Source organism: Vigna radiata, chromosome 11 (assembly GCF_000741045.1).
Source record: "Vigna radiata var. radiata cultivar VC1973A chromosome 11, Vradiata_ver6, whole genome shotgun sequence".
Classification (NCBI taxonomy): domain Eukaryota; kingdom Viridiplantae; phylum Streptophyta; class Magnoliopsida; order Fabales; family Fabaceae; genus Vigna; species Vigna radiata.
Window position 1 is genome coordinate 8,464,306 of NC_028361.1, and position 10,621 is coordinate 8,474,926.

The following is a 10,621-nucleotide window of genomic DNA, read 5'->3' on the forward strand; positions in this document are numbered from 1 at the left end:
GCGAATTTTGCACTGCAAAGTAACGTAACTATCAGAGTTCAAACGAGGCCGTTGGTGTAGACGGTCGCTTTTAGGGTTGTCTTGCGTTACTCCCTCACACTGAAACTGTTCCGTGATGGAGAGCAACGAGATTCTAGAGGAGCTTCTCAACATCGAGGTCGAGATTCAAGATGTTCAAGGTGCTTCTTCCCCAATCCTTTTAATATCACGATATTAATGCCACGAACTACTCGCCTAAATTTGTCGCCATACTTGTCACGATAATGCAAACAAAACGGTTGCGCTTCATCCTGATGATCATGTTCACCAAATGGTGCAGGCGAATTTGGTATCGTTTTTATTTTAAAAATAGTATGATTTCTCTTTGCAGAACAAATAAGGGCGTTGATTGAGAGACAAGAGAATCTGTACGAGAGAAAATCGGAGCTGAGTGCTATTCTAGAGGCGTGTAAGGAATCTGGAAACGAGGCCAGTAATGGGGCTTCAAGCGCCGTGGAAGATTGGAGTGGGACATTTGAATGGGATTCCGAAGCAGATGATGTTAGGTTGAATGTTTTTGGCATTTCATCTTACCGTGCAAATCAAAGAGAGGTAACTAAGAATGAAACATTTAAAAAAAAAAATCGAAAGGGGTAAAAAAACAAATGTCCTATTCTGGTTCCTTTGAAGACACCTTTTCACTGTTTTGTTCTGAACTGAACTGAAGTTGAGTATCGAGATTGTACATTCTCCATTTCCTTTATTGTATAATACACTCACACTCCCGTGGTTTCTTGAGATTGCACACGACTCCCTATTTTTTTTTTTTGAGCAATGTTCCTATACACGCGATGTACAGTGTAATGCTCTGTAATTCGATTAAGAAAGTTATTGGGAGTTTAACTCTTAAATACCTTTTCTCTTTAAAAGTGTTTAACTCTTATTTTAAAGTGTTTTGATTAATGTTGCTCTCAATTTTTAGACACTGTTTGCTTTCTATAAGTTGGGCAGTGTGTTCCTTTTGTTTTCCCGTGCTATCATATTAACAATCAAACAATCAAAGTATTAGTCGTGGATATTTTTCTTTTGTATACATACATAAGGATTATGGCTTTTGGGTAGACTTTTGTTAACCGGTAGTAGTGTCGATGACAGATAATTAATGCCATTATGAGTGGAAGAGACGTTCTGGTTATTATGGCTGCAGGTGGTGGCAAGAGTCTCTGCTACCAGCTTCCTGCTGTTCTTCGTGAAGGAATTGCTCTAGTTGTCAGTCCTTTGCTTTCCTTAATTCAAGATCAGGTGCATTTCATTATGTTAAAATCCTGAACGAATTTTTGGTCAATGATTTTTTTTTTTTAAAGTTAAAAGGTTGTTTTCTTCCTCTTTTATTCCCCTGGGTGGGGCGATTGCTTCAGGTAATGGGTTTGACTGCACTGGGAATTCCTGCGTATATGTTGACTTCAACAAATAAGGGAGATGAGAAGTTCATATACAAGGCTTTGGAGAAGGGAGAGGGGGACCTCAAAGTATTGTACGTCACCCCAGAAAAGATATCAAAAAGCAAGAGGTTTATGTCAAAACTTGAAAAATGCCATCATGCCCGTCGTCTCTCTCTAATTTCAATTGATGTGAGTTCATAGTGAGATGCTATATATGCTTGTTTGTTTTGAATTATGTTTGTTAAATTCATCTTGTTTACGAATTTATGTGGTTTTTGACTTGTGTGTGTGTGTGTATTGCTTCATTTGCTGGTTTATTAGCCTGTTTTGACTAAATGCAACTGGGCATCGATTCATTGTAGATTGTGAAATTGTGATTATCAACGACCAAGACAGTTATCTGGAATTTTGATTGTTAGTCACTCATCTTTTGTATTTGTTTTGAGGTTTAGAAGGCCCTGATAAAACTTTTCATGACTGAGATATAACAATGCTGCATTGGTTTGTAAGCCAATAAAATTTCTGGTTGGTTTGCATTGCAGGAAGCACATTGCTGTAGTCAGTGGGGCCACGACTTTCGACCTGACTACAAGAGCCTTGGTATTCTCAAGACACAGTTTCCTAATGTTCCTATGGTTGCTTTGACTGTAAGTTTTTATTTATCCTAAATTTGTGTTATGTATTAGAAGTGAAAATATAGACTTGGTTTTGCTTTCATACTTAATTTTGATTTTTATCAATGGCATTTTATTTGTCAGGCAACTGCTACTCAGAGGGTCCAAAACGATCTGACAGAGATGTTGCATATTCCTAGATGTGTCAAATTTGTCAGCACAGTCAATAGGCCAAATTTGTTTTATATGGTATATTTGTATCCGTTTACAGATTTTTAACTTTTTATAGAGTGCCCTTTTCCCCGTTCACCAAGTTAACAAAACTCTTCACTTGAATGTGAAGTTTAATGGACTTTCATATTTTAAACGGCAGGTAAAGGAAAAGTCATCAGTTGGGAAGGTAGTCATTGATGAAATTGCACAATTCATTCAAGATTCTTATCCAAGTAATGAATCAGGGATTGTTTATTGCTTCTCTAGGAAGGAATGTGAACAGGTATGCTTGATTGGGGCTATCTTCAACAATTAGGCATACATATTTTGAATGTCAAATACTGCCCTCAAGGAAGCACAATGCACACAATTTTATAGTATCTCTTAACCCTTATAATTTGCTTTGGGTTGGCATCGTGTTTTCACTTTTCAGCTTCTTTCTGGGGTTGTACCTTGGCATTTTTGTAATGTCAGCATAATTAATCTTAGAATTTTGGTGATAAACATCAAACAACACTTGTATATCCTTATGGAAGGAAATTTCTGTAAATTCACTTGACCACATAAAAACGTTCTTTTATAATAGAATACTAGAATACAAGTATTCTCACAAATCTATAATGTTTATACATAGAGACTGCATTAATAAGCTTTTACCATAGGGGCCTAAGTGAGAATTATCTACACATAGAGACTATATATCTTTAACCATTTTTCATTTTTCTGTAATTTTTTTTTAAAAATTTTTTCCAAAGTTTTGTAAATATATTTAGTTATGATGACTTAATTTTATAGTTTATTTTAATTTTATTTCCTCTTTTTTTTTTATTATATTAGTATCATATTATTATTATTTTTCCATTATGATTTTTTTTTCATAATTTCAATTCTAATTTGTGTTATAGGTCTTGCAATTATTGAATATATATGCACTAATAAAATTCTAAAATATTATTTGTATTGGCAGACAATATTTATTATCAATATATAATTTTTGTTATTAAAAATGGCTTTTCAATTTAGAGTAATTATTAATGGTCATTCCAATATTCTCTTGCTTTCCTTATAGGTGTTGAACAGATTATTTGGACATTCTGGTGTTGAAAGAATTTGTTCACAAACTGCTGAGGATTTTATGTGCATCTTTATGGATCAGTTACAGAAATTGTTATGATAATTGTAATTATTTTGAGGGTGTATAGTAGTCCCCCCAGTAAATGAAAAATATAAGGAAATATAGCACAAGATGGAAATACCAAGAGCTATATTCGGAACTTAACCTTGCTAACTGTGTGCCTTTCATTTAATTGGGAGAATTTGTGTCCAAAAAATTGTTTCACTGCATCCTTTCTTCTGCTTCCAATGCAAAAATATCTCCAGCATGATCTAGAATTCTGATAGAGCATCTGCTTTATTTTCTTCAAATGTCAATATATTTGTGCCCTTTGTCATTTGCACCTTGGGAGTAAGAATATATACTCACCCCTTTTGTTGTCAAGACTATTTTAGGTTGCGAAGGAGTTAAGGGAGAGAAGAATTTCAGCTGATTATTATCATGCAGATATGGATGTAAATGCTCGGGAAAAAGTTCATATGCGGTAAAGTAATCATCTGAATGTTGTAATTTTTACATATTAATTCTAATTTTCTCCAAAGATAATTCCTTTTCTTTTAAGTGTTAGTGTTGAATATGTCACTGAATATTAAAATCTTAGATGCCAGTGTTTTAGGAACCAAATGAATACAGTTGCCTCAATTTCAGTATCGTCTGTGGCTTGGTAGTACTGTCTTGTACACTGATTTATGAATACTTACTTTAGACGACCTTGGCTGAATTTGAGTGTAGGTTTTCAATTGCCAGTCTGTTAAGTAGTACGAAAGAGTTTCAGAGACAGTATATGACTCTTCTATTTATTATATCTCATAAAATTTGAGACCACCCCTGGTTTTTGCACATCATTCGTATTTGTGAATACATAATAGTCTGTAAATGATATGATGATGGCACTAGCAAATGAATTAGTTAATGAAGACTTTATCACACAGGTGGAGCAATAACAAGCTGCAGGTCATAGTTGGCACAGTATGTATCATGAAGACTATTTCTATGAGAGGTTGACACATGCTTTTGTTGCCTCTAGCCTTTACTACATTGGAATTTTTTATTCATTTCAGGTAGCTTTTGGTATGGGAATCAACAAACCAGATGGTTAGTATGCAAAACATTTCTCAGCTGAATAATTGATGTGTTTATGCCATCAATAAATTTTTTTTCAACTGCAATTGTTTCCTTCATGAAAACATAACGCAGCTGTTTATTTTCACGTGTTCACTATTAAAACAGGATAGACTCAGATTCAGTATCATACTATTGTAATATTTTCGAAGCTTTTAATGCAGATTTGGACACTGATACTGGCTTAGTTGTTTTTTGTTTTCATTGTTATGTGCATTTGCATTTCATTTATTTGCACTGGACGTATTGTTGACAAGGCTTCTTTTTATGAGAGTGAAAATCAATGTTTTTTTTTTTTTTTTTTTCTGAGGGGGCATTATTGATGTGACGATTTTTAATTAATGCCTCTTTGGATCAGAATTCTGCTGGAGTCTTAGAGATATCTTTATCAAGATTCTTTACACGATTTGATTGTTTCAAACTGATGCTTGCATTGGTGGATAACGGAGTTTATTTTGTAGCACTGAGAAGCTTGCTTATGAGTATTTTTACTAGTGACATCCCCAGTGGATGTGCACACTGTATTTGCTTTACTTTCATTGAAGCTGATAACATCTAACGCTATACATTTTCTTGTAGTCAGGTTTGTCATCCATCATAGCTTGAGTAAATCAATGGAAACATACTACCAGGTTTTGCCCTAATCCTAATTAGTTTTTCTTCTGTTAGATAACCTTTCTATTTTCTCTAGAAGCTTAATTTGTTAGGTGAAGGCCTAGGAATGGTTTTTATCTAAACATAATTTTGAATGCAAAAGTCTTTTGGGCTTGAAGCATCGATAAAGCCTGTGCTTCCAAAGCCTTTTACTAAAAACCAATTTATTGAAGATGAATTGGGGTTGCAACGGGCTTTAATACAAAGGACTATTGATCCTAAATGATTAAGCAGACAGGAGAAAGAAAACCCAGAGATGGTTTTCATGTAACTTTTTTTTTACAGGAAAGTGGACGAGCTGGCCGAGATGGACTTCCTTCGGAATGCCTACTGTACTTTAGGCCTGGTGATGTTCCACGGCAGGTGAAACTCTGCCACACTCTTGACTATAAATTTGTGCATATTTCTGTCCATTTATCTTTTTCTGCAAAAACTAGAGCATGCTGGGCATAAGACCTTTACATCTTGAGCTAAAACATTTTGCATTGGATATTTGAGGTCTATTTTTGCACTAATTTCATTTAAGAATATAGTATGAGATAAACATGTAATCAATCTATTTCAAGTTTGGAAGTAATCTATATGTTGCATATAAATTGCTGGATTATGTGAGCAAATATCATACCAATTTTTTTCAGAGTTCAATGGTCTTCTATGAAAATTCGGGGCTGCAGAATCTCTATGACATAGTACGATATTGTCAGGTAATTTCTTCTGTAATATCAAGTTTTATTAAGTAGTTGATCTCTTCTCAGTTGTTTAAGTTTTAAAGTTAGAATATTGATTTCTTTCTCCTTCCTCTTCTTGTTTAGGTGGGGTTCCCTAGCCAATCTGTTGAAGTGTGAATATAGGAAACAAAGTTGTTAAAGTGTGGATATATACGTTCAGCTTTACTCCTGTCTGTATGCTGGATTGAGTGCCTTTCTTTCTCCTTTTCATTTGTCTGATTATGGAAAATGATTATGACCATCAAGTCATTGAATTATTAGAAGTTAAATTCAAAGAATATCTACAAATAAAAAAGTAGTGTGTAATTGTGTTATCTATTTTTAGGGTTTTCTTTAAGAGCCTTGTCTTAGGGATTTTATCTTCGGGAAGTTATGAGTTTCTTTAATTAATCAGGATTCGGAGTTATTTAGTATAAATAGAACTATTTGGTTTTTATTTTGTTTAGTGTCACAATACATAAGAATGTTATTTAAGGTTATGTTTTCCTCTTTTTTCATCCTTATCTACCAAAACTCTTTACTTGCAACACTAATTGTAATTTTCATTCCCTTTAATGCAGTCCAAAAGACAATGTCGACGAAGTGCCTTTTTCCGACATTTTGCTGAGCCACTTCAAGAGTGCAATGGTATCTTTCATTCTTGTCACTTACTTTTCTTTTGTTCTCTATCCTGATGTTGCATGCTTTATATATATACTCGATGTTACAGGGATGTGTGACATCTGTGCATTGTCAAGAGAGGTGAAAGAAGTGGATGTCTCTGGTTCGTTGCTCTGACTTTTAGTTCAAGTTTTACCTTCTACACTTCATTTACCATATATTTTGTATCAAACTGATTGATTTCCTTTGTTTTTTTTTTCTTCCTTTTGCTATCTCAACTTTTTCCTACTGTCATCCTCCCATTTTATTTACACAACACATGGGTATACTTTACAGATCTTGCAAAACTGATGATTTCATTGTTGCAAAATATGCAAGCAAATGATCAGAGGTCAACAATGTTGCAATTAGTTGACAAAATGAAAATAAAACAGAAGGAACTAGGTTGGTTTGTTTTCTACTCTTTTTATACTTTATATTTGTCTGGCTAGATTATTTGCTATGAAGTACTTACTTTCTAAGACCTTTGGGCCTAATCAGTCCTTTCCTCTGGTCTTGTCTTGCCACTTAACATGGTTTAAAAGTAAGGTTGGAGGAGTAACCCATGGCTCAAAAGTCAACCAAATCGTTGTGTGTAGGGACACGATAAATAAATAAATAAATAAGAACACAACAACCAAGTTGCTGGATGGATGTGTTAACTGCTCTCCTAAACTTCATTGAAAATAAAGATAACTCTCCTCCTTTCCTTTTCATAATTCATGAAAATTGCAATATTTATCATGTATCAATCTTAATCTGTTTCTCCAATGTAATATATCACAAAAAATGAATCTCATATCCTGCGATATTAACTGTCCAGGTTCTGAATTGAAGCGAGAGGAAATTGAGCAGCTCATCTTACACCTTTTATTGGGGCGGTTTTTGGTAATACGTTGTTCCTTCATCACTGAAAGTTATAAAAATTTCTTGCTCTTAGAATTAGCTGTGCATATCGTAGAGAAGGCAAGACAAACCTCATTACATTTACGAGTACAAATGGAAGAGCAAACACTGTAGAGTATTAACATATATAATGACTCTGATTGAGTTTTGTGATTTAACTTTTCATCTACTTTTGAGGCTAAACTGTATTATTAATATCAACGTCCTTTTGTTTCGGAAAAATGTTTGATCGTTGTCATCGTCCATTTGTTAGTTTGTTGTTCTGTTACGGTACCAACAGAACCGAGCTGTGGAAGTCGTTGTGGGTGATAAACTTATTGTCTATACGAGACAAAAACAATCCCACTTTCTTTGCAACATTTGAAAAGCACCAGTCTTAACTTTCTGTTCTGCAGTGAAACTGCTCATATTTTTCCTTGATTGGCGCTAAACAGCTGGAGAAATCTTCATTTCAATTAGTTCCTTACATAAAGTGCGATTCATTTGAAGCATGGATTTATCTCAGCCCTCAAACACTCAACTGTGACCCGGATGAGTCCATTCAAGTCAAAGACAATTAAAAATTCTTGAGAATTGCCTCAGTGAACAAAGAGTTTCTGCTTTTTGTTAACATCTACAGACATGGAACCAGTTTCGCAATCACAGTATCATGATAATGCTAACTATTACTTAAAAAGGAAAAAAAAACTGTGAAGAAAAATTAAGGGGATATAGTCCATAGTAATTTAATATTGGATTGCATTAACTGTCAGTTCTAATTTTGATCTATCAGAATATTTAATATTGGATTGCATTAACTATCACAAACCTTTTCTTGATGTAGAAAGAAGAATTTCAGCATACAGCTTATGCCACAAATGCCTACATTGCCGTGGGGCCATTGGCCAAGCAAATACTACAAGGTACTCATGATTTCCTATCAAAGATGCTAATCTATGATAAATCCAATATATCACTGAAAATCCTATTAAAGTCTTTTATTACATCTGTGCCATGTTATTTCTTTTTTTCAACCCGAAAATTCATTAATGATAGCCTGTTTCTTTCAACGAAGTCGGTTGATTTTTCTGACTTATGGCCAAGCTTGCACCAATTTGCATCGCAGCACTGAACAATTCTGATTCTTAATCCAAAGTGCCGGTGTGTGTCTGAATTTGATTTGCCAAGTGCCATCGTCACATTTTGATTACCTACATGTAATCTATTTTGTTATTATGTAAGCTGCCCATGGTTCTATTACGCAATAGAGTTGAAAATATCAGATTTTCCATGTTTCATTTGTTGTCACTATTTGTTGCACGGTGTCCAGATGTACTTAACTCCGCCCCTACTGTCATTGTTTTATGTGCAGGGAAGAAAACTGTGACACTTGAGATTTACACTGAACAGAATGCTGGTGTAAGATCAGTGAAGCGTCGCTGCCTTGGGTCCTCTGGTTTGGAGCTAAAGCTTGATGAGCTGAGAAAAGAGCTGTCCTCTGCTGGAGGAATACTCCCACACTCAGTCTTATCCATGGAACAAATCCGCTTATTAAGTTCTCAAAAACCAAATTCACTGGAACAGGCAAGTTTTAAGTATGTTTGGATATGTAGTGTTGAGTGGATTAAAATAAACGGGGAATAGAAAAAAGGTGTAATAATAGAAAAATATGAAACAAATATACTATTTCATCGTTTAGATATTTTTGTAATTGAAAGGAAAAAATTGATACTTCCATCCTGTACCCCTCTGAAGCATAGAGAAGAAACAGGAAAGTGTATGCATGACATCAAGTTCCTCTCCATTTCATTATATTTTTAACAATCTAACTCAATTTCATTCACTTCGATTTCACTCCATTCCATTATTCTATCAGTGCTCATCCACACCATATGAAATAGTTGATGTTATCCAGACCAGAGTTATGATTTCTGTTTGTATGTGCAGTTGGAGAAGGTAATTGGAAAATTGAAGACAGAAAAGTACGGAAGTAGAATACTTAAGCAAATTAAAAAGTATTCGGATTCCGAGCCGACTGATAAACAAGAAACTGATGCAAGAGCAGCAAAGAGGTCAAAAACCAAGAAAAATATTGTTCTTATTGACAGTAATGAAGATGAGGATTGATAACTGGTGCTGTCCCCTTGACAATTATGACGGTTGAATAGAAAGAAGTTATTCAATTACAAACTGAGCTTCTGGCACATCCAAATGAGGAAATGGAATCTTTATGACAAGCGCCAAAGGGTCTTGATTTTTCCTATCATTAAAAACAGTTGATAAAATCGAAATTAGAGTAGAAACCGTATCCTGTAGATCAATATTAAACAGAAAAATTTGTACTCTGTAATTTAATTAATCATAACCCTGGTTTTATTTCTCTATCTGTTTTCTAATGTCATTTTAAATAAAAGAAAGACTGTACTGAAACGATTTTGTTTACCTTGTGATTTAATGTATACAAATTAAACAAGTTTTAAATATCTTGATATGTTCTGTCAAATGTTGCATTTAAAATTTTATTTTCAAATGGGTGTTTCCATTTGTGAATAATTATGATGTGTGTCTAAAACGTTAATATTAACACATCATATTATGCTAGTATTTGCACCAGGGATATAGTTTACTCTTACATTATTATTTATTAACAAATATGTTGTTCATTCACCTATGATTATTATTATTATTTATAAACCAAGCTTCACTACAGTATAAGTCTCTACAAATGTATAGTATTGGTTGTATGGTAAAAGGATTAATTGTTAGCTTATTCTCGTAAATTGTTTGCATGTGAAGACCAGAAATTTAATCTAATAAACTTAGGGTTCATATTTTTAATAAAATAAAATATAAAATATTTTAAATATAAAGGAAAGACATACATAGTTTTATGAAATCTCAAGAATAGTTGGTGTAATTTACTGTTTTTAAATGTCCTATATATTTAATCATGTAGAACATTAACTGAAGGGTGCTGAATCAGGAAAAACAACCAGACAAACTAAACTCCTATTAAATCAACCAAAGTGTTTATAACTGAATTGTTCTTGTAAGTTTTCTAAACTGGACTGAAATTTCTAGAATTGTTTTTGAAAAGAAAGACTGTGCTGTTTCTTTAGCACCTACAATGTCTTCTTTGATGAACATGAACATCACAACAACAGAATTGGGATTGAAAAACCAATCATAGTTAAAAACGTCTTAAAAATCATTGAGAAATTCGCCTCCATT

The 10,621-nt window shown here is 33.8% G+C and overlaps 1 protein-coding gene across 2 annotated transcripts; it reads left to right on the forward strand.

Moving 5' to 3' along the window:
* LOC106777998 (mediator of RNA polymerase II transcription subunit 34) lies at window positions 1-9,772 on the forward strand. 2 transcript variants are annotated; one of them, XR_002670119.1, is made up of 20 exons: window positions 1-179; window positions 371-591; window positions 1,135-1,281; window positions 1,398-1,610; window positions 1,964-2,068; window positions 2,180-2,284; window positions 2,409-2,531; window positions 3,758-3,846; window positions 4,295-4,331; window positions 4,424-4,457; window positions 5,064-5,116; window positions 5,424-5,501; window positions 5,777-5,842; window positions 6,427-6,493; window positions 6,576-6,629; window positions 6,803-6,910; window positions 7,329-7,393; window positions 8,235-8,313; window positions 8,466-8,627; window positions 8,763-8,879. XR_002670119.1 is itself a non-coding variant. In XM_014665872.2 (20 exons), exons 1-20 carry the CDS (start codon window positions 116-118, stop codon window positions 9,515-9,517), a joined length of 2,100 nt encoding a protein of 699 aa, XP_014521358.1. In that variant the 5' UTR covers window positions 1-115; the 3' UTR covers window positions 9,518-9,772. The 2 variants fall into 2 exon arrangements, 1 of the variants encoding a protein (XP_014521358.1); XM_014665872.2 differs by lacking the exon at window positions 8,466-8,627 and adding an exon at window positions 9,338-9,772 and having other exon boundaries at window positions 8,763-8,974.
* The last annotated feature ends 849 nt before the right edge of the window (window positions 9,773-10,621 follow it).